The sequence below is a fragment of the Staurois parvus genome, unplaced genomic scaffold (genome assembly GCF_062004578.1).
Source record: "Staurois parvus isolate SC_StPar_1 unplaced genomic scaffold, SC_StPar_1.0 ptg000525l, whole genome shotgun sequence".
Classification (NCBI taxonomy): domain Eukaryota; kingdom Metazoa; phylum Chordata; class Amphibia; order Anura; family Ranidae; genus Staurois; species Staurois parvus.
In genome coordinates this window covers 7,103,318-7,128,480 of record NW_028318321.1, presented here as the reverse complement: position 1 = coordinate 7,128,480, position 25,163 = coordinate 7,103,318, and the positions used below count along the sequence as shown (strand labels likewise).

Genomic DNA, 25,163 nt, shown 5'->3' with positions numbered 1-25,163 from the left:
TAGTGCGTGGAGAGCTTCATGGAATGGGTTTTAATGGCCGAGCAGCTGCATCCAAGCCTTACATCACCAAGTGTGATGCATACCGTCGGATGCAGTGGGGTAAAGCGCACCACCACTGGACTCTAAAGGAGTGAAGAAGTTTTCTCTGGAGTAACGAATTGCGCTTCTCTGGTATTCCGATGGCCTGGTTGCCAGGAGAACAGTACATACCTGACTGCATTGTGCCAAGTGTAAAGTTTGGTGGAGGGGGGATTTTGGTGTGGGGTTGTTTTTCAGGGGTTGGGCTTGCCCCCTTAGTTCTGATGAAGGGAACTCTTAAGGCGTCAGCATACCAAGATGTTTTGGACAATTTCATGCTCCCTACTTTATGGGAATAGTTTGGGGTGGGGCTCTTCCTGTTCCAACATGACTGCACACCAGTGCACAAAGCAAGGTCCGTAAAGACAAGGATGAGCGAGTTTGGGGTGGAGGAACTTGACTGGCCTTCCCAGAGTCATGACCTCAACCCAATAGAACACCTTTGGGATGAATTACAGCAGAGACTGCAAGCCAGGCCTTCTTGTCCAACATCAGTGCCTGACCTCACAAATGTACGTCTGGAAGAATGGTCAAACATTCCCATAGACACACTCCTAAACCTTGTGGACCGCCTTCCCAGAAGAGTTGAAGCTGTTATAGCTGCAAAGGGTGGGCCAACTCAATATTGAACCCTACAGACTAAGCATGGGATGCCATTAAAGTTCATGTGCGTGTTAAGACAGGTGTCCCAATACTTTTTGGCAATATAGTGTGTGTGTGTATATATAATTACTTGAACTTTGCATTTTTTGTGATTGAAAGGACTGGAAAACCTGAAACACATGCTTGTTCGAAAAGAGTTATGAATCACATTTACGTATTTATACAGATTTAAATAAAGAAACATTGCTGACCCTTCTCTTCAGTTATTTAGTCAAACCACAGCCTGAAATGCCTGATGACATAAAACAGAAGATGTTAATGCAACGGGAAATCTCCTAGCTCTTCAGTTCATGGCGCTTCAACAGATGTAAATTTTGAAGCTTCTGTAACGTGCAAGCATGGGTTTTAGATTTTAAAGATTCTTTAATTGACACATTTTACCAGTGATCATCTAACCCTTGGCTTTAAATCACTTGCTTGGTTAGTGTAAATTTCAGATAATAAAATGTAAATTACTTTGTTTTTTTTATTTGTAATTGTGTTATTTCATGCTGTTTCATTAGTAATGCTAAACTAGGATTAAATTATTTTGCCCCAAATAAAGCATTTGTAACTTTTTCTCTTTTAACTCTAGTGGCACCTCTGTAGGGTGCACTCACGTTAGCGATTTGAACCGATCCTGGGCATTGTTCAGCCCCTTGGGCCAGTTCACATTGTATAGTGTGAGTGCAGGGGAGTGTGCTTGAGAACACAATGGTTCAATATGAAAGCAGAAAAGTGGGGAGAAAGGTAAATCAAACTTAGTTGCTGTATTTGGCCCAACTGTGAGTGGCACCCTTAAAGAACATAACCAGAAAAAAAGAGTTTAGTGCAAGAGGTGTATGCTCCTGGAGCACTGTGGGGGTTTTTTTTTTTTTTTTTTCTTTTTAAGTTTCACTGCACACTGTTAAACCAGCCATAGATGGATCAAATCTTGGCCTGTTCAGCAGCTACCGGCTAAGATTGAATCCATCTGTGGGCAGGCTGGTTGTACTGAAATCGATCCATTGATTGACTTCACTACAACCAACCCGTTGGATCTTTCATGCAATTACTGCAAACGGCTATAGCAGCTAGCAGTAATTATTGTGTTCTATTAGCAGGGAAGGCTCCCTTCCTGCAGAACACAATAGCACTGCCGGAGGGATTCCCTTATCAATACAGTAAGTGTTGATGGGGAAATTGAGTGATTTTTGCAGGAAAGAAAATCACATCATCTATGGATTGCCTTAGTATAGCAATCGCTACACCTCTGTCACTCTGACATGTCAGCTGCTGGTGTCTTACACAGCAGGCCATAGCATCATTTGCAGCTGCACTGCTCACCCCTTCCTTACCTTTGCCCAATCACAGAATGCAAAGCTTTGAATGAAAGCTTTGCTTTCTGCGATTGAGCAGAGGTAGGGAAGGGGTGGACAGTGCAGCTGCAAATTTATGCTATGGCCTGCTTTTTGTATCACAAATTTTTTTTCTGGCAGGCAGAGTGCCTGCTGTGTAGGAGAGCCGTGTCCCTCCAACCTGCAAAAGCTATAAATCAGCGCTCAGTGAACCAGTAAACTATAACACCCCGGTCACATCGGGTGCGACTGGGCATGCGATTTGCATGCCACGCAACTTGCAGATCGTATGCCAAGTCGCACCCTATTGTCTGCTAATAGTGTGATCATATTGGTGTGGTTCTGACTTGGTCACATGCACTACATTTGTTGCGATTTGCATAGACATCTGTGTCAGATGTCCTGCAAATCGTAACTGAAATCGGTAGGTCACCCGATTTTGAAATTGTGCGACTTCACTCTAAGTCGCATGATTTCAAAATTGGCTTTGATGTAACTGGGGGCTAAACAAGAGAGAACTCCAACTACCTTGCACGTAACTCCTTGCTTGCCAGAAGATTTTAAATGCTGATTTTTTTATTTTTTTTTTCCTTCCCCATGAGTACTTTAAATATTAGTAAATCAAGCAGGCCAACCATGAACTCACTGTATAAGAAGAAATACAAAATTGTAATCTTGGATATGCTGTCTGTTGTGTATGAATATACTGTGTGTATACAATACTTTGCAGGCTCCTGATAAAGAAAAATAAATGCAAATTTTTTTTTAACCTGCAGAAAAATGCATTTATTATTTTTTATAAAAGGTGGACTCATTCTTTTAGTCAGTGTGAAGCTCCAGAGCATTGATTTTGAATGGAGAAGGCTGGCATGTCGGTATTCTTCGGGTTTTGTGTTCCCAGACTGGGACCTGGAGCTTGTTTCATAGTGTCTTGGGTACAGATACATGAATCTGTTGATGTCTGTGCTGAGATCAGAGTTTTCATATTGCACACTCATTCCTCAGTGCCCTCCCTTTCCTGCCTCGGCATCTGTCACACTGACATGTGCATGACCAAAGATTTTTGTACTGAGGTGGGCAGATCCTATTGGGGAACTGAAGAACTAGTTCCCCATCGGGTCTGCCTTACTTTTGATTTTCATTACATGGCAGTGAGCCACTATTTAGTCCATTAGGCTTTCCAATCCTGTGCGCTGCCAAATCACAGTCAAGGCAGACCTGATGGGGAACTCTGAGACTAGCTCTCTCTATCAGCCTTCTCTGTGGTAGTTTATTGAAAACTGCAAACTGACAGCTGGTAAGGCTGTTGGGACTTGCAGTTAATTCGTTCAAGGAAGTCCGTCAAAGGGTGGGGGGGCTGCTGCTATGGGAGCATATTACACCCTAAAAACGGATGGAACATGTAACATGTTCCCAAAGGTGAACTTATCCTTTAAGACATGTCTACAAACTGCTTGAAGGGAAGCTGGAAAAAAAGTGGATCAGTTGTTTGCAAAACCCATATAATCCTCATATAGAGTTACATGAGCAAGTGCTGTTAAAGCTAGTAGTGTAGTTTTAATTGCGCATATAATTTTTACCAATATGTATAAAGGTGCAGCACTTGTATATTATACAATCAAATATGTAAAAAACAAAATCTCTATGTGGACTTATTATAAAATCAAATATATAAGTGGAAATAACCATACATAAAGTCCAAAGAGTGAAGTGTCCTTCAGTGTTAATAAAAATCAATAATGACCAAAAAATTCAAGTGACATCCATGCAGAGTGCATCCGTGACAATCCTCCACCACTATGCACTCACCAGAAATATAAATCAACCGGGCTATACTGACACGTTTTGTGCGCATGGGTCCCATTGAGAATGTACGTGCACACGAAACGCGCCAGTGGAGAGCCTATATGCTGATGTCACGCTGCTGAGTGCATGCGATGGTCCGGCGGCCATACTTGTAAGTGTGGCTGATTGTTTGTTTGTTTGTTTTTATGCTTTGCTCCACGTGGATGTTATAGTTTTATACAATAAATACTACCTTCTCCTGGCCTCTGCTTTGTGAGCTCTTTTCTAGGATTTGCCACTGCAAGGCCGCATGTCTATTCTTGTAATGGAGAACTAATATGCTCTTCAGAGGGATTTCTGTATAAAGCCCAGCTGTTTTGCATTTTTGAATTTGCCTTTGCAAGGCTGCATGTCTATTCCTGCAATGGAGAAGTAATATGCTGTTCAGAGGGATTTCTGTATAAAGCCCGGTTGATTTATATTTCTGGTGAGTGCATAGTGGTGGAGGCTTGTTATGGATGTACTCTGCACGGATGTCACTTCAATTTTTTGGTCATTCTTGATTTTTATTAACACTGAAGGACACTTCACTCTTTGGACTTTTCGGTTATTTCCACTTATGTTTGATTATGTAACAAGTCCATATAGAGATTTTGTTTTTCACATATTTGATTGTATAATATACAAGCACTGCACCTTTTATACATATTTATATTTTTGTGGATGAAGTGGGTTCACCTATTTGTGCTAGCTGCTCTGATTTGTTGCTAGCGCTCACTAAAATGTGACCCTTTTTATATAATGTTTACCAACAAATAATGTTTTATTAATGCATGTGTCTAACATATTAAAGCTCTTGCTCTTCCTTACTTTTATGAGTGGTTTTGTATATTGTTTTCTTTAGGCTCCCTCTAGTGGATATCTCTATATCCAGCAGAGTATTTGGCATCCCTTCCACTGCTGAAATGAACATAGGAAATATGTTATTTTAATCATTCATGAATGATAATTTTTTGAGTGATACAGAACTGCAGAGAAGAGGCTGAATAATAAGTAAATGTTGATGCTCTGTGTACACATACAATTCTAGACTATGCACACGCAATTTTGGTGCAAGCCTCACATGCATACAGCATTTGGTCAACATTTTACTCAGGAACTTGCTAACAGGATAATGCATAAAGCAGCAGGGCCATGAGAATGCATCCTTGAATTAACAAAGGTAATTGCTGGTTGTTTATTGGATAATGGAAATCAGCAGAGCTTCACCGCATTTACTAAGCTCTGAGAAAATGAGTGCAATTGCACTTGCAAAGTGCCTAGTCTATTTGCCTTTAATAAATCATCCCTTAGAAACCACTTTCTTTGGAGAGCAAAAACTCCAGAAAAAAAACAACTTGTTGGTTAGGTCTGAATTAAGGAAAATAGTCGTCGTCTTCTTAAAGCAGCAGAATTTCCTTGCAGTGAAGAGCCTTCTGCTTATTTGTTCTATGTTGGGGTGTGAACATTTCTGCAAAAGTCAGTGTGTGTCTGTGCAGGAAAATGCACAATTTTGCACACGTTCTGCACCACACCTGGTGTGAACAAATCCTTAACAAGAAAAGGGTGTAATGGATTTTACTATGGATTTTAGGGCCTGATAAAATATGCTAAAGGTAACATTTTTATACAACCAACCAGCTTTCTTCATTGTGGTCTCCTGCAGCTCTCACTGGTTCCTCTCTCTGACCTTCCTGTCATTCTGTTGTGGGTGAAGGTCCCAGGGAGGAACCAGTGAGAGCTGTGGGAGACCATGCAGATGACACTCTGGAAATGTCAGGTTCCCAGTAGACTTCGGAGACTGTTTTCTCAGAATCGGAGTAATGTTCTGCAGCGCAGATGGCAGAAAAAAAGTATTCATATCATTTGAGGTAGGGTATGCATTTTCTGGGATATTTGAATACAGCAGCAGGTACTCCAGGGCTGTCATCCTTTTAGCCTTCTCTACTGATTAATTCACACAAACCAGCAGGTACATGTTCCTGAATAAATAAATATATGTGCATGTTCTTGGTCACTGACTTACCGAGAAGTGAAGGAAAAATTACTTGCCCCTTCAGTTATCGATGGCAGCACCCAGATGAAAAACTGGTACCCCAAAGAGAAGTCTTCAATATTGATAATATAATTGGTGTCACCATCTTAAGCTAACAGTGGCATTGGACAAGATGGTCAGTATCTATAGTTGTGTTAAAGAACATAGAATATGTGCTTTAATGATCGGAAAGAACCACAAAGCCCATTTCTAAGCCCAAATGAATACTTGGGTTTGTTTTTTTTTTTTTGTTTACCCCCGCCATATATTAACTGCCTAATCCATGACAAGCCAGATGTCCCTCATTTCCTGTGTGCAGTAAGTACAGAACACAGATCTTTTCCTACCAAAGCTATTAATACTGAGGGATGTTTGCTACAGTAATTTCTGTGATCAGATGACACTTGTATCAATCATTCATATTGTGCAGAAACTTGCTAATTTGTATATGAATACATTTGCTGTAACATTAGCTAAAATTGCATTGGGCTGGTGCTCAGTGTGGCAAACAGACATTTGAACGATGCTGAACCACCAAACCATGGAAAGAACTTTGTTCCAGAACATACGCATGACATGTTGCTATGTGAAATAACCGCATCACAACACACGGTTAGGTGTGCTGGTCATGTGATATATCAAGTAAGCAGACCAACTTCATCCTAGCTGTGAGCAGCGCCGCACTGTTTTTCTGACAGTGGTCCACAACAGCTAAGCTCTGTATAGTAGCTTTCCAGCCCTATATCCCAAGGCCTAAGGAGAATATTAGCCTGTTTGCCTAGGTGGGGGTGATGCCACTCTGTGTTCTCACAGCATGCCTTAGGTGGGGGCTAGGAGCCATTATTTAGGGCAAATTGGTTGTGTATTGCAATGCCTGATTGACCAACTCTAAAAATCAAACAGGGAGTAGGAAGCTCTGAATTCATGCTAAAGCTACACAGATATGGCTGCTTTATAATGTGCTATTTCAAGGGATTATGAAGCAGTATGCATTGCTTTAGTACATGTTGACTGGCATATTCAAACATTCTGCATTGGGTTTTGAAAGGATCACTTTTTTTGACAGCTAATCAAAAAAATACAGCATTTTAGGTCTTTCACAGTGTGGCAGTAGAGTGTTTTTTATATGTGAACATGCTCCACTTGAATGTGTCAGTTTCTGTATTCACCCTGTGTTTTTCTTTGTACCAACTTGATAGATTTTTCATGAGTCAGTTTGTCCAGTAAGCCTGAGTGTACTAATTTGCAATGCTGATTTATGACGTCTTTAAAGCATGTGTAATTGGTATGCTTAAAGCCCTTGATTGTACCTGTCTAGATGTGCTGTGCACTGTTACCTTGTTGATCCAGTGAGGAAGCACCATCATTATCAGTGGTTCCACTAGTGTTAGGATGTTCGGTATGCACTGAATAATTTCCTGTATTTTAGAGAAATTATGAATGAAATCCATTGACATTTGCCAGTTTCAATTTTTCCTCTTTCACACTAAATTTATAGCCCAACTGGTTGAAAAGTTATAAATAAAGAGATTATACTGCTCTACTAATTGTGAACATTTCCAAATACAAGTGTTGTACAAATTCCCAGGGACAGATAGGCATAGTGTTTAATTTAGATCATGTAATATCCATGGGAAGGAGAGCTAAAAGGTGACCTTCCCCAAAATGAATAACAAATGGTTCTTCAGTTTAGCTCAAAATGATAAATTAAACATTTTTCTGAAGAAAATCAGACTGCTTTCATTATGTGTACTTCTATGATTATTCTTGCACTGACCATAGTTTCTCTTTCATCCAGGTCGGTCTTCACTCTTCCCATTTGAAGATGGCTTCCTCAGTGATAGTCATGGAGACCAATCCTTGTCATCTGGTCTGAGTTCTCCAACTCACTGTCAAAATGGTGAACGGGTTGAACGCTACTCTCGGAAGGTGTTTGTTGGAGGGCTGCCTCCTGACATTGATGAAGGTACTTATTTAAACAGTAATGAGTTGCTTTAGAAATCTGGAGCCATCAAGCACTTTTTAAAGTGGACTTAAACTCAAAAAGTGCCGATTTGCTGTGTTGCAGATTTGTTAGTTGTGCCTTGAATTGGTATTAAACCCAAAAGCAAGCATTTTATTATTGCAGCTTGCCATTTCTGAGATGTGATGGCTACTTTCATTTTTCTTTTTTAGGGTTGCTTTCGTCTATTTTCACTTGGTAATCCAGCCAGGAAATCTGTTATTTTTTTTAAAAGATCAAGCTCTCCAGAAGAATGTATCAATTAGAGATGATACAAACCATTTAACATTAAGCAGGGGACTTAAAATGATTAGCTTTTATTTATGTAGACTTTTTATCCCAATAGGGTAAAAAAGTTTGCTATAACTGCTTTTAAAGTATGATCTGGAGTTCAGCTTCAATTTGTACAGTGTATTTAAATCTGCTAGTACATTTAACACTTCCCTCCCCCCAGACTGACAATGTTGCTATTAAAAGTTGCCCCCTGTGCTCCTTCATCCAGAGTGTAGGCACTCTAATACATGAGGTGTATTACTAGCTAGACCACCAGGTGAAAACAGAAGGGGAAAAAAGCCTGAGTAAAGAAAACTAATGCAGCAACTGTCTAATGGTTGTTGAGCTGCTATATATTACATTTTTGGTTTGGGGGTTAATACCACTTTAAAGTACAATGCTATTTTTCAGAAAAGTCCACACAAGATAACATTTTCAGGGTACTTTAAAGTATGTAAGGGAAACTCATAGATTTACACTGATCAGCCAATACATTGTGACCACCCACTATAACCTCTTGAAGCATGGACTCAACTAGACCTGTTAAGGCACAGTATGCTGAGGTATCTGGCACTAAGCTGCCAGTAGCAAATCCTTTTAAGTCCTATAATTTCTAGGTGGGCCTACATGGATCAGACTGGTTTTTTCAGCACATCCCACAAATGCTTGATTTGGTTTGAAATCTGGAGAATTCAACATCTCAAACTCATGTTCCTGAAACCATTATAAATTCATCAGATCAAGCCAACTTCTTCCATTGCTCCTGTAGTCCAGTCCTGATGCTCACGTACCCATTTTATTTTGGCTATGGACATGGGTCAGCATGGACACCCTAACTGGACGGTGGCTGCACAGTCACATGTGCAACAGACTGTGATACACTGTGTTCTGACACCTTTCTGTCAGAACCAGTATTGCCTTTTTTCAGCAATTTGAGCTACAGTACCTCTTCTGTTATATCAGACTTTACAGACCATCTTTCATTCCCCACGTGCATCAAAGTGCCTTGGCTGTCCATGGCCCTTTTTTCCGGTTCACCAGTTTTCCTTCCTTGGACCACTTTTGTTAGGTCCTGACCACAGCAAATCTAGATCATCCCGCAAGAGCTGCAGTTTTAGAGATGCTTCAACCAGTTGTCTTGTAATTACAATTTGACCCTTTGTTAGCTGCTCAAATCCTTACCCACTCACTTTCAAATGCCATTGTAACAAGATGATCAATGTTCCCTTTCCCTGCCAGTGGTCATAATATAACTGATCAGTGTAAATCTTTAGTGTCTGATCTCAGGCACTGCTGCCCCTTTACTGCTAGTCTCATAAAATTGAGTGAGATTTGGTGATACTACTTTGTGCATGGTTCTCCTTGCTGGAGACTTTAAGGATACAAAAGTGCCTCTACCAAGATGGCTGACTCTACAAAGATTCATTGTGCAAAACAAAGCATGGTAAGTCAGTAATAGGAAAGAGATCAGCTACTGGAAGTCCACAGGCAGTACTGGTGACTTGTCATTTGCCTCTGCTTGCCTTTATCAGGCGTGCATCTTCCAGTGTTCAGTTTCTCTTTAAGAAATTGGGATCCTGCTTTTCCATTGAAATGAATATAAAAGATTCAGAAAAGTCATAAACTGTAACCATTTACCCTCATTCCAGAGCAGGTGTAGCAAAACCTTGTATTTGTTTGTATGAAATATGACTCAGATTTTGTGCAACTTTGCATTTTAAAGTGGTTGTAAAGGCTAAAGGGTTTTTTTTTTTACCTTTTTTAATGCATTCTCTCCATTAGGGTAAAAAATGCTTTAATTTCTTTTATTCTGTTTTGTTCCAAGTGTGAAGTGAAGTTCCCACCCCACTACCAGAACACTGTGCTGTATACTGTATTTAGTTGCGTTGGAGCACCTGTTAGTGTAGGAAATCGGTTTTCCCTGATTTTACTGTACTGTTGGCAATATAGTCCAAACTGAATTTTGATTAGTTGCTACAGGTTACTGCATTTTGTACTTCCTTAAGGGAGAACTGTTCATTATACATATGAGACCTAGCTCCCCACCCCATCCGCACTCCTTGTATCATTCTTTTAAATATCTTGACAGACCTTCACTCCAGTTTACGGAATGTGCTGTGTCTTCATGATTAATTTGAAAATACAGAACAGTTTTTGTTTAGACCGGAGTTCGTCATAATATTCTGTCTTGAAGACTGTTGCTCTTTTGGATTTTTTTTGCCCTCTCTTTATAGTTGATTTTGTTATTTCCAGACGAGATCACAGCAAGCTTCAGAAGGTTTGGACCTTTGGTTGTGGATTGGCCACATAAAGCAGAAAGTAAATCTTACTTTCCACCTAAAGGTAATATATTTTGAGTTTAGTAGTGCAGGTTAATTCACTCAAATGTAATGCATGAGGTATTTTTCAATGTGCGATTATTTTATTTTTGTTCTAATTCACTAAAGGTGTACTCCCAAACTGAATTTCCACTCACTTATTTTTGCTATGTCAAAGTTGGTTTACAAGACTATTGCATACATTTTCACTCCTTTCACAAAGCATTAGCTTTGCCCTGTCATTAAAGCGAAGCTCCAGTCTCCAGTGAAAAAATAAGTTGGCAGCTACAAAAACTGTAGCTGCCGACTTAAAAAAAAAAAAAAAAAAATAGCCACTCACCTGTCCCTTGATCCAGAAGTGTGCTTACTGCAGCTGGTTTCTGTCCCTGGTGCCATCATTTTGTGTGGGCACCCATCTGTGACAGCTTTCGGCTTCATAGCTGTGTGCCCACTGCGCATGCACGAGCAGAGCTGCGCATTGTGAATGATCCCACAGTCTTCTGGGACCTGTCACGTGTCCCAGAAGACTGCGGAGGGAGGAGAACTTCTGCTTCCAATCACCTAAGCGGTCGGAGTGGAAACCTGTCAAAATCAGGTGCCCATTCCCCAAAGGTGCTAATCCTCAATGAGGATTGAAGGACGAGCCCTTGAAGCAGAGTTTCCCTTTTGCATGGAGCGCCGCATTAACCATGAGGTTTTAGGACACTTCATGAGAAGTAAATGATTTCAAGGGTTAAATAACCATGCAAAGAATTAATTGCCAATCTGTTGTACAGTATTTATATCATGCCAACAGCCTGTGCAGCACTTTGCATTTTAAAGGAAGATGATACAGTTATAATACAAGAGGGTTAGAAGGGCCCTGCTCCTGAGAGCCTACAATCTAATCAAGAGGGGCCAGTGGAACAAAAGGTAATAACTGTGCGATGAGCTGATGGAAGAATTTAAAGATCAGCATATTCATGTATGTGAATTGAATATTAAATAAGTTCTAATGGTAGGCAGAGTGAGAGGAAAGCCTACAGCTTAGCTGGTTGACCTAGTGGTCTTTTGCTTATTTCAGACAACTCTGCAGATCCTCTCTAGGCTGGAAGAAGTTTGATTCTTTGATGTATTATTATGCTTTCTTGCATTTATAAGGTATCAGCAGAATGCCACGGATTACTGTAATAGACATTAGTAATTGATATTAGTAATGAACGTCTCTCGTCGCACTGTTTGCTTTCACTTTTTTATAAAAATATTGCAGCACCAGCCACGTGAATGGTGAGTCTGTTTTCTATTTCTGTCTGGACTCTAATAAGGGAAACTGCTTTTAAATCCTCTGCCAGTAGCCTTGTCTGTGTCGTGGAAGATACCAGACAAAATGCTGTATGGCGCAGCTGTTAGCATTTATTAATAACTCGGTTGTTTGTCATCAGGCTTCAGGATAAAGATTTTCCGCCACTACATGTTTGTTGTAACAGCTGTTTTGCTTACATTAGAATTTGTTTTCATATGTGAATTCAAACCTAAAATATTTTAAGCACAGTTTGCATATGAATGAAAATGAAGCGCACACACACAGTGGCGCTGACCCCTTAGTTCCTTTGAGACCTGGAATTTTCCTGTTCTGAGGGAACCTGATCTTTGCCCTGAATCTAGGCTTATTTATGTACCTGCATTCGCTGGCCATGGTCATTGATAAAAGTAAAGATTCATTGTTTTTATTTTAAGTGGCAATTGTTTCAAAAGTGGCCTGTGGTATCAATGTAAAAGTTTTTCACATCATTAAAACTATCCATCCTGGAAGCAAAGAATTCTATTTTCTCTAATGCAGCTTAACCGGTTCCACCTTAATGCAAGTAAAAGTTCAGTGTTAATGGCACCATTGAAAAACTATTACATGCACACATATGCAGTTAGAAGTGTCAGAACAGATATCACGGGTGGTTGCTCATCTGGAACATTCTCCATTCATAAAAAGCTTTGCATACCTTTTACTGAATGCAAAGTGCTCTGTGATTGGAGGCAGGTACAGCTCAACATCACAATCTCCCTCTAATTAGCAACCTGAACTACAAGTAAGCAGAGGGGAGTGCAGGCTGATCACATGTAAAAGGTTTAACACACACTGCAACAGACAGACAGGGAAAACACTTGGTTGTAGGAGGACATATTTTTGCAGTCACATGGTCATAAATCATTTTTGGCCATACTTTAGTTTTTAGTATTTTTGACCAGCCTTGTAATTTAGGTATTCATGACCTGACAGCACACTTGAGACTTCCCTTCATTGTACTTGAGCAATACAGCCTGGTCTAGATTCACATTAGCCTGTGATTGGGCAACAAAAGAGCAGCAGCATGCTGCTGAGGGCATCCCTTTGCTCTTGTAAGCATGTTCATTGTTAGACTGACGATCACTATGTAAAGCAATAGAGCTTTATTGGCTTATTGTACTGCCAGTGCCTCCATTTGCTATCCACCACTAGCTCTTCACTGTGTATAATTAATTTAGTCAGAGCTTTACTGAGAAACTCCTGAAATAACAGGATAAACCACCTAGAACATTTTAAAGTGGTTGTGAAGGCTGAAGGTTTTTTACCTTCATGCATTCTATGCATGAAGGTAAAAAAACCTGTGTGCAACAACTCCCCCAGCCCCCCCAATACATACCTGAGCTTCATTGCGATCCAGCGATGTGAATGACAGTCTCAGCAGTCCTGAATCTCTGCCTCCTCTTTGGCTGATCAATCACAGCCAGTCAGCCAATGAGGAGAGAGTGGGGGAGGGGGCCAAGCCACAGCTCCATGTGTGAATGGACACATGGAGCAGCGGGTGCCCCTATAGCAAGCTGCTTGCTGTGGGGCACCCGACAGGAGGGAGGGGCCAGGAGCATCTGCGGGGGACCAGAGGAGGAGGATCCAGGCTGCTCTGTGCAAAACCATTGCACACAGCAGGTAAGTATAGACATGTTTTGTTGTTTTTAAAAAAAAAAAAAAAAAAAAAATGAACCTTTACAATTGCTTTATATACATGTGTTTTTTTTTTTGTTTTTTTTTATTTTTAATTAATTGCAAAGATTTCATAGCTAACTTCTTTCACGTTGTCATTATGGGGTATTGTTTGTAGAATGTTGAGGGAAAAAAATAATTTCATCCATTTTGGAATATGCTGTAATATAACAAAATGTAGCAAAAGTTAAGCGCTGTGAATACTTTCTGGATGCACTGTATAGTCTTTCCTAAGGTGACAATGCTGCTCAGTATTGTTGTCACCGTAGGACAGCATATATGGTAATGGCAGGATTATCGAGTTAAAATAAAGGGGGAAAAAGTGAAGAAAAAACACCACAACTAAAGACAAGTAAGCTGCAATACAATCAGTTTTTGTTCTGTGGTTTAGGTATGCTTTAACACTCCGGTCACATCAAACCAAACTTTGTAATCTTGCGACGATTTCAAAGTCGAATGACATGCAGATTTCAGGTGCGATATGCAAGACGCACGTCTATGCAAATCGCACCAAAAGTAGTGCATGCACTACTTTAGAAATCTGTGCGGCTCCAAAAAGTCGGAACTGCACCGATATGACCCCTTTAATTGCACACTATCTGGTGCGATTTGCATCCGGTATGACCAGGGTGTTAGTCTGAGCAGATTTGTTTAGAATCCCTTGAATTGTGCAGTGAGCAGGTCAATTTACCTCCCTGTGCAGATGTATTAAAATAAAAAATATTATACCCTGGTTACTATAACTCCAGCAGGATGTTCTGTCATTTCCCTTATCCTCCTTCTGTCAGCTGACACTATTGGGTGTTCTCATTTCTCTCTTTGCATTTTACGAAAAACGAAAAGATAGCAAGCAGAGTAAAAAACTGTGGTGGCTGGTGTTGTGTGTGACTGGTATGTTAAATTATTTAAACTTCCAGCATCTAACAAGACAAAGATTGAGTTTTTGTAATAGTTAAAGAGGGACTTAACCAAAAAGGGGGCACTTGGTTTTGCCAGGTACCTGCCCCCACTCCCAGGTAAGATCGCCATGGCGATCTTTCGGCCCCTCCTTTTACCCCTCAGCCTTCTGGGACGTACAGAGGTCCCAGAAGACTGCAGGACCAATAACACAGCGCAGTTTCACTGCTGGATTCCCTTACCCAAGATGCCAGCTCCTGCACCTGAAGCCGATTTGAAGAATCGGCTAGGATAGGACTTTGCTGGATCCCTGGACAGGTAAGTGTCCTTATATTAAAGGTCAACAGCTACAGTGTTTAATTTTTTAGGTGGGAGATTGGAGCTCCACTTAATCCTTTTTCTTGGGTCCCCTGCCAGAGCTTCTGGCCTCCCCCTCCAAGCAGTGCCCCAATAGCAAGTAATTTGCTATAGGGTCTCTGGTGCATATTCGCTCCCGAGCCCCGCACTCTGCGTCCATAAAACTTTGCAGCTCAGCCCCGCCCCCCATTCCCTCCTCGCTGGCTGTGACTGACACCAGCAGTAGGGAGCTGCACACTGAAGGTAAAAAAAAAAACCTTCAGCCTTTAGAACCATTTTAACAGAAACAAGTTTTTTTTTTTTTTTCCCTTTTACATTCACACTCATGAATAAGATTAGTGATCTGTGAGAGTTCCTTTTAGGATAGAAATATCGGAGCTGTCATTACTAGTTTTGTTTGTTTATTCAAATATTGGTGAAAATCATACAGATTAGATTAAAAAAAAAATGAAATTGGGAAAATGCAGGGAAAATAGGGGTGGGGGTTTAATTAAGTTGTACCATCTTGGATCTCGTTTCCAACTTGCAGCTACTGAAAATAATGAATTAGTATATTTATAGGTGGCGATCATCATTGTCAAGTTCCACCAAGAACATTGGCAGTCTATAAATCTACACGCAAAACGATTTTACTTGGAATATTTTGGAGAAATAAGTGCAGAAACTTCCTGGAGCAGTTGAATAAGTTCTCAAAACTGTCAGAATCGGTGTTAAAGGTGACTTTTATGCTGGCTGTCAGAGTTCTGGTACTGCAGATAGGTGCGTTCATTTAAAAAAACAAAGGAATTAAATACGAAGTCTGTATTGATAGGGCCTTCATGTCTCAAGCTGATGAACATTTAAGGTCCATTTTTCAGCAAGGCAAACATTTGTGCTGGTCCTCAGTATAGCAAACCCCGGCTAGGTTAAGGTTTTCATTGTTAGAAGTATGGAGGAGGATTGCATAGTGCACATGCGGCCACGAGTGACTGTGCTGGTACATGGCCACAGTGTGAGGGTTTTATAGTCTGCTCAAGAAAACGGTTCACCAGAAATAATAAAGAAATGCTGGAATGCTTTGTACATTCCTACTGCATTACTTGACAAATTGTTACTATTTCACTCTTGGAAAAATGAGTTCTAGGGCCAAAAGACCATAGTCTGCTATAGCTAAGTGTTTTGCCATATATGTGAAGTATCTAAGTTTTTTTTTTTCTTGCAGAAGAAATAGTTTCTAGGCTTTGGCAGAATGTAAACTTTTAAAATAAGTTTTCCAGTAAGATTGATGTGTTGCGCTATGCTGTGTGAAGTTGTTCTTGGGAAAAGTAGGTTTGGTGAATATCCTGTCCTGTCCACTGCTGATCCCTTCCCTGCACATTCTTCTACTGAATTTGCCCACCAGAGCCATGTTAGATACCCAATACCTCTAGGTATTTGGGGTGGGGGGCACATAAGATGCCAGTCTGCAAGCTTGAGTTCTGACCTTGAGCTTACCAGAGACCTGAACAGGGATTTTGGAGGGACATTGAAAGCCATATGGAAGGTAAATAACCACAGCTAAGTGGATAGCCTACCCAGTGAACTTGTTACATTGCCCTGAAGGGGTAAACTATGTAACTCCTTTTATAAATCTATGGATACCCAACAGCTTTGCAGCATTGCCACTATCTTGTCATTTGTGCTTTGATGGCTGTCATGACCGTGCTAGATATGTGTAAACATTGCTCTGTTTATGTTCAGCTTGTCTGCATTCTGCACTGTAACTGCAGTCCAGGAATGAAAACTAGGGAGGCTGCTGCCCCACATAACCTATATTTTCCACATTCTGCTCCTGGTGGGATTGCACTCCACACATTATGTTTCTTCACCAACAGGAGTCAGAAATTATTTTGCAGTCAATGGAGATTACTGCATGGAGCAAGACCCTAGCTTCTAACAGTGAAGGTATTCAACAAAAAAAGTGTCAGGAGCAGATGCCTTCCTTGTACTCACTCCTTTGCTGCAGATACAATGCAGACTGCAGGCATAATTCTTAACAGAACAATGTTACTACTAGTCAGAGGTGTGTGATGACCGCTTTCAAAGCACAGGCAGAGGTAACAATTTTAGAAGTGGTTACTAAACAAAATTTAATTATCCTATTACTGCGGTTTTGTGAAAGAGGATTTTTAGAAAAACATATCCAGGGATTTGTCTTCGTGCATTTGTAGGGTTAAGAAGGACTTTCCCCCCCCCCCCCCCCTTCTTGCCATATGAATTCTCTCATCCTTGAGTTTGAACAAATGTATGCATGAAATACACGTTTCTCCACTGTGCACTTTTAGTGCGTTTTTTTTTTTTTCCCCACCAGATGCAGTCAGCTTGTTTTTAACCTGTATCAAAAATGCATGCACAGTGTTTTTCATGTATTCCAACAACCCTAGTGTACTCCAGTGCAGCCCACAAAAGTAGAACATGTTTTATTTTTTGTTTCGTATGGAACACGGCAAAATTAACACAAATGCATGTAAATACGGATGCAGTAATGCATCTGAAACACAAATGGTTTTGTGAACCCTCTGAAAGGTAGTTTTTATTCCTGGAGTGGAGCCATCTGGATCTCCCTTTTTCTTGTCTGCAGTACTTCTGAGGAGAGCTTGGTTGGGGAGTTTTTCCCCAATCACCTAGAAATTTTTTTTGTAATAAATTATAATGACACAGTTGTTTCTAACTTCTCCATTTTATGATGGACACTGCCACACTTCTTCTGTACGCTAAACTCCTATCCCATTCTTTAGGTTTGCTCACTATTCTTAAAGCCTACCTGAACGCCCCAAAAAACAATTATTATTTGCTGATTACCAGTTCTTAGATGTAGCTGTTAAAATGTATTTTTTGCTTGTGTTTTGTAGCTAATGCTCTCAAAATGGCCATAGTAGATTTGGGCATAAATAAGCACCCCAGAAATGAATAGCAATCTGCGACCATATACTCATAATTTCCTGAGCTAATTAAGATTTGCAGAAAAAAAGTTTCATAGTGTTTCGTGGTGTTTTCCAGTAGTGGAAGTTTTGTGCTTCTTAAGATTCCTGAGGTCTTGGTCTGGCTCAGTATTCCAATGTAGTTTTTAGTACATTGGAAATGAGTTTTTATTGTTTACGGAAATGAACTAGAGCTTAAAAAAAATAAAGCCATCACGCATGGTACTTTAATTTAAGAGGAAAAAAGACTTGTTCTGGACTTGCATGCCTGCAGTTGTGGCTTCGGGGATACTGAGATCTATAGTAATTCATTCTTGGTTATAGCTTATGGCTGCAGTTCTAACACAGGCAATTATCTCTGTATAAACCTATTTATGTTCTTTAAAATGAAGGGGAACTTGGAGCGTGACTCCACACACTGAAGCAGATCAATTAAGATCTCTGGTAGGAGATCCATTTATGTTATTTACTGTGGAAAAGCAAATATACAATCCAAGCCTGCCATAGATTGCTCCCAGCATGTGCTTTTTTTTCCAATTTCACTAACTTGTTGTTGGTTAAACAATGATGAGAGAGTCAGCAGGCAGCAGCGGCTGTTAGCGAGAATTGTGTGCACTGTAACTACAGTGTGGCATTATAAAGATGGTGGGAGGGGGGTAAACTAATTTTCTATACAAACTGAACAAAACCATAGCTATAGGGGGACATGTTGATATTAGTGGTATTTCATTTTTAATTCGCAATGCAGTAAAGTTACCCAACATTTTTTTATATGTATAAACATAAACACAGTACAGTTCTGATAAAAAGCATCACAGTGGATTTAATCTTTAAATGTTTTTTGCTTTTTTTTTTTTTTTTTTTTTTTACATTTAAACACAACATAAAGGTCGACTTCTGTTTATTAAACTAAAGGTAAAGCGGTTTTCAACAGCAAAAAAAAAAACAATATAACTGATTGCATATCTATACACCCACTTCAAGTCAGTATTCATATATGAATCTTTGTCAGCAATTGAGTCTGACAATTGAATCCAATTGTATCAGCTTTTTACATCTGGACACTGTCATTTTTCTCTCAATCGTCTTACAAATTTACTAAAGCTATGTCAGGTTGCATGTGGATATTAAGTGAACCACCACAATTTTGGGATTCCTCCGAATGGCTCCAGTTGGAGGTTTTAGGTTGAGGATCAAGGGATCTGCAAAATCCTTTTAGAACGCAATTTGGGATTTCTCTAGTCAATTTTGCTCTGTGTGATTTTTGAAAAGTTGTGCTTCTTTCAATTAAATTATGAAGTGGCAAATACAGATTTTTAGCAGAGATGTCATTTTAATTTTATCAGAACAATGTTTTGGCTATCAAACTTTAACTCATCAACACTAATGAAATTAGAAAGCTTAGTCATTGTGCATTATTTTCAATAACTTGACTGAATTTAATTTTGTTTTAACATTTTTTTTTAAGTCTTGCATGGACCAGACAAATTTTGATCCATCTATAGCCAGTGCTGTTCAAGAGCAGTCGGTCTACATGCCAGGACTGGATCTATCCTGTCTAATGTGGGGGTGCAGTAAAAAAATGTCAGGGGGGCAGAGGATGGAGGGTGCGCATGGCAGTGTACAGGGAGTCAGCAGGGAAGAGGAAAGAGGACAGCAAGGTATCGGGGTGAAATACAGGGGTCAGAAGTAAGTGAGGCAGAGTTCAAAAGTCGGTAGAGGAGAGGCAAAGTACAGAGGTGAGTAGGAAGTGATGCAGAGGACAGATTTTGCAGTGAGAGGAGCTTAAAGTAGGATGATTAAACCGAATCTGTGCCTAGTTGCTGTATACTTTACACACCTATAGCATAGTCCTTGTATCCTCCAAGTACTTTTACTTACTATGTCACAAGTGACTCATGGGTATACATAAACCTAAAAAAATTATCTTCTTTTTTTTTTTTTTAATGTAAATATTTTCTGAACACTACAAGTGATCTCTTAGACCCAGACAGACAGTCTTAAAGAAGCTCTTAATTCAAAACCAGCAACTGTTGGAACAATAAAAACTATGGTCAGGACTATGTAATATACAACGTAATGTATAGAATGCAGGGCTCAGGAGTAAGCAACATCAAAACAACCAATCGAGTGCAGCATTAGGATGACCCCACCTGTTCTCATTAGATACCTCTTACATCAAGAATCCCTATCAGAGGGTCCCCAGAGTCACCCTTCTTCCCCCCCCCCCCACACACTTACTCCCCTGAGTTGCCTCCCCCCCACACTTACATCAGGCTCCCCAGAGTCCCTCTCTTACAGGAAAGGCGCCAGAGTTTTTTTTTCCTAGTTACATCAGGTCTCCAGAGTCTCCCTTTTTATGTCAGGGTCCCCCCTCCTCCTCCTTACATCAGGATCCTAAGAGCTCCTTTTAAATTATAGGCAACAAGAATGAAAGATAAAAGGAAGGGGGCAAGTCTAAACCTATCCAAAGCTGCAGTGACATTCGTTCAGTTCCTGCTGAACTGGCTGAATTTCGATCTATCTATGAGCAAGGCTGGTTGTACTGAAGTTGATCTATCGATTGACTTCAGAACAACCAGCCTATCTTCTTCTTTTTTTTTTTTTTTTCTCTTGTCTGATTTATTGCCTGTGGCTATAGCCAGCAGCAGTAATCGTATTCTGACAATGGGGAAACCTCCCACTGTCAGAACACAGAAGCACAGTGAGACAGACTCCCCCCCCCCAATAACACTGGATGTGTTAATGGGAGAATCAAGCAATTTTCTTCAGCCCTTGGTTGAAGAAAAGAAAATTTCTCAATGTATGGCCAGCCTAACCCTAAGAGTAGGCAAGCAAATGCACAGGAATTAAGTAAAAGTAAATTTTCCCACCTGATAATAAAACGTTTCCTGCACACAGCCTTATTTACTGTCAGGCTGACACTGTATCTTCACTCTGACAAGCAGAGATGAACGATCGGCGCACATTCCGGCTCAGCTTTTACTGCCAGGCTGACTGTCATTTGTGCAGTGATTGTGCTGCATAGATACCAGCAACAAAGCTGTGTGCAGTGAAAATTCTTTGATCAGGGGAGATCAAATTCAATTCAACACTTTATTCCATGTATTTGTTAATTCTTTTGGAAGAAGCGGTAGAAAGGAGCTGCTGGAGCTCTCAGTGCACCCCTTCCTCTTTTCACTGCAACCTCCTTGTCTGGCCCTGGGAGGAGTACAGTGTCCGGGGAGGGTGGAAGTGGGAGAGGGATGCTAGCTTTGGGGGGGGGGGGGGGAGAGTCACTGAAATCTGGACCTGCACCCCCTAGAGCTTGCCATGCTACATTTTTGTGCTTGCTGGAAAGAATGCTGTAAGTGTATTGCACAGCGCTCCTAGTGTTCTCAGACCTAATAAATATTATCCATGTATATAAAGTCTGTCTAGACCGGGTGTCGGCAACCCGCGGCTCCGGAGCCGCATGCGGCTCTTTTTCACCTTTCCTGCGGCTCCGGAGCACACTGCCCACCAGGTGACAGGCAATAGGGTCAGCAAGCCGCGGCTCTTTTAATGTAGATCTTCTGTGTGCCGGGCGCCCGCTGGCAAACATTGGCTGTCAGGATGTAGGCGGGGCAGCCCGGATGTAGGCGGGGCAGCGTGACGAACTCCTCTCCTCTCACAGTCCGCCCTGAAGACCAGAACGGCGCGGGAACCCAGCGAGAGGAACGCGCGGAGCAAAGGTAAGTGAATTCACACAATATGGGGAATGAATTACTATGGGGGATGAATTACTATAGGGGGGATGAATTACTATAGGGGGGATGAATTACTATAGGGGGGATGAATTACTATAGGGGGGATGAATTACTACAGGGGGGATGAATTACTACAGGGGGGATGAATTACTACAGGGGGGATGAATTACTACAGGGGGGATGAATTACTACAGGGGAGATGAATTACTATATGAGGGATGAATTACTATATGAGGGATGAATTACTATATGAGGGATGAATTACTATATGAGGGATGAATTACTATATGAGGGATGAATTACTACAGGGGAGATGAATTACTATATGAGGGATGAATTACTATATGAGGGATGAATTACTATATGAGGGATGAATTACTATATGGGATGAATTACTATGGGGGATGAATTACTATGGGGGATGAATTACTATGGGGGATGAATTACTATAGGGGGGATGAATTACTATATGGGGGATGAATTACTGTAGGGTGGATGAATTACTATAGGGTGGATGAATTACTATAGGGGGGATGAATTACTATAGGGGGGATGAATTACTATAGGGGGGATGAATTACTATAGGGGGGATGAATTACTATATGGGGGATGAATTACTATATGGGGGATGAATTACTATATGGGGGATGAATTACTATATGGGGGATGTATTTTCAGTTTTAAAAATGTTTCTCTCAAAATAAATTTCAATCGTGGTTTTGGCGAGATTTGGCTCAGTCGAAAAAAAAGGTTGCCCACCACTGACCTAAGGCTATGATTGTGATTATGACTATACACTGTGGCCCTGATTAACCCTTTGCTTACTGGGCCCTTAAACCCCCTTCATGACCAGAGCGTTTTTTGCAATATATGCAGTGTCGGATTTGTTTTAAATGTTGCAATGGTTTTGCGGCTCCCAGTCTTTTTTTCCCTCTCGGAAATGGGTCCAAGTGGCTCTTTATGTCTTAAAGGTTGCAGACCCCTGGTCTAGACCATTAGGCCATACACACGGGGCGTTTTAATAACGCTGGTAACGTTTGCTGTGTAAAGTCATGTTAAAAACGTGAGTTTTTTTGCATTAGTGTTTTGCCGTGTTTTTCTTTTTTTTTCTTTTACCAAAAAAATTTTGGGGGGTCAAATGTCCAAAAATGCTGGTTTGCTGTGTTTTCAGTGTTAGTGTTTACAGCTAAAAATTTCCTAGAAACCCACTAGTTCTGTGTTTTTTCCCCAGCCAAAAACCACCCCTGCTAAAAAATGTTGATTACATTCTGTGTGCATGGACACATAGGATAACATACTGGGGAGATTACTGGCTATAGAAAAAACCGCTAAAAGCCAAAAACAGGAGCTGTAAAAATGTCCGGTGTGCATGAGGACTAAAGCAACAATTGCAACTATACATCAACCATATAACTATCTTGTTCTAAAGAACCCAAATATAAGTGCATATAAAACTGCATATCATTAAGTTTATTTAAAAAAAAAAAAAAAAATACTCGTCGGAAATTGTGGTCAGTGCAAATATGTGTTTGAACCGTTTCCAATTACTTCTCTAGGTCTTTCTCCAAATTTGAATTGCTTACCACAGTACACACCCTAAGAGATGAGCGCTCAACATACAACATTGCCCACTTATTTCTATGTTGGTCAAAATTTGCATTTCATCTGCATCCACTCTCTCTACACCTTTTTCCTCTTCCAATGTACAGACTCTCCTTTCAATAGCAATTTAGGAAAAGTAAGGGAGAAGAGGTTTGCACAGGATAAAACCTTGAACCTGCTCTCCCTTATCTCCCCAGTCTCTTGACTGTCTCTTGTACTATGTCTCCAGTCTCCAACCACACTTGTGGCATGTCAGCAGTCTCTCCTTTAGTACATACAGTGTATCAAAAGGTATACATATCAAGTGCTGGATGTTTGGTATCGCAGTCCAATATCAACTGCTTCTTGTTAGTGGAGCTCGATGGCTCTGATTATAGTGATATATGAATTTGAATATCATAACCAGTACCTTAATCTTCATACCTTATTGAAATTAACTTTTTGGGGTGTTAGACTGTTTATAGCCTAACTTTCAACTTGCTGAGATATCAGTAGGCGATTTCAAATTTATTTATTTTTTTTTTTTTTGCACTTGATTTTACTGTAGCCCTGATGTTTTTCTCCCCTCAAAATGTGTTGATTGTTCTAACCAGTGTAATTCAGTTTATAAAAGGGGGAATAAAACCTGAGAACACAAGGGGATAGGTGTGCAGGGTGATTCGCCACCAGGGAGGCATGTAGCAAAACAAACAAGGACCAGTCATTAGCCACTATAGGTAGTATAATAGTCCCTGATAAAGCATATAAAAAGGAAGACCATTACATAGAATCTGATGAGGCAGGTCAGCGGGTAATGTAGCCGTCTTCAGCCCGACCAAAGCGCACCCGTTTGAGGTGGTCTTTGAGGACTCTGTTGCTTTTGGAAGGACACGGAATTTCCCCTTGGGGGGTGGAGGAAGACTGTGCAGAAGAAGGACTTTGATGTCCATGGCTGCTTCAGGGATGTTTTTGAGATAATGCTCCGCTTCTGACGGCGAGGTGAAAGAGAGCCTGTCTCCGTCTGCTGGTTGGATATGGAGTACAGCAGGATATGCCAGAGTGAAGTTAACCTGCTTATGATCGAGTGGAGTAAATCGCAGAAAAGTCGTTCAGGTAGCGTACAATCACCAGCCTAGGTTTAGGGCGAGAATTGGGCTGTAGGTCAATACGGTGGGCTCTTTCAGCCGCACAAGGATACCACAGGCCTAGTTGCTCTGGAATGGACGTAGCACATACGTTGATCCGCATGGAGGGAGAATACGTCTTGGGCAGGCCTATGATGCGCAGATTGTTCCACCGTGAGCATTTTTCAAGATTGTCTACCTTATCTTGAATATCTCTTTGGACCGTAGTGAGTCTGGCTACTGAAGCAGAAACAGCCAATGAGTTGTCTTCAATGGAGGAGACCCTATCTTTCATCTGGGTAACGCTCTGAGCCTGGACATGGAGATCTTTAGGAAGTTGCTCTAGCCTTTTAACCTCCCTGGTGGTAATCCCCGAGTGTGGCTCGGGGTTAATTTTTAGTACCAAAAGCGGTGACCCCGAGCCACACTCCGGATTACACTGTACTGTGTGTGGTGTAACTTGCCTTGTCCCTGCGATCCCCCGATGTCCTCCCACTGTGTCCTCCCGGCAATGTCGGCATCCGTCTTCTGGGTTTCCTTCCCTGCGAGTGCCATGACCCAGGGGGGCGGAACCAGCGGGAGGTTAAAAAAAGTAAAAAAATTGACACACACACGATCTATTAAGATTACATTATTGTATCAAACCATTTCAGCTCAGTTTTTTGTCCCTAGTGCTTTGTCCAGTGCCCTGCCTGCACTTTTACTGTTCTTTCTGAGAAACTTGAACGTCCATGGCATCCAAAAACCATCCCTTTTAGGTCAAAAGCGGTTTTAGACCAGTTAGAAAACCGCGATAGTGAATTAAAATCACTTGCAGAATTGAGCGATAGTGAGCTGTGTGGAAATTCGTTATCAGACCCTAAAATTTCCATGCAAAACAATTTACCGCTTTGACATTCAAAAATATTCACATAATCAGACTGCCAGGGAGGTTAAGAACAGCACTATCGACTGCTACCATGAGAGTAGATGTTAAGAGAGCCATGACTGCATGGGCAATGCCTGCTGGTGTGGCAGGGTCCGGAGGCTGGGA

The 25,163-nt window shown here is 40.9% G+C and overlaps 1 protein-coding gene across 2 annotated transcripts in view; it reads left to right on the top strand.

The window, feature by feature from the left end:
- The window catches only part of CPEB3 (cytoplasmic polyadenylation element binding protein 3), a 164,794-nt gene that overhangs the window by 122,669 nt on the left and 16,962 nt on the right, over positions 1 to 25,163 (top strand). For both annotated transcript variants that reach the window (XM_089690293.1, XM_089690292.1), the window contains 2 exons: positions 7,715 to 7,882; positions 10,445 to 10,534. In XM_089690293.1, the coding sequence (XP_089546419.1) occupies positions 7,715 to 7,882; positions 10,445 to 10,534 (258 nt within the window). The remainder of the gene's footprint in view (positions 1 to 7,714; positions 7,883 to 10,444; positions 10,535 to 25,163) is intronic.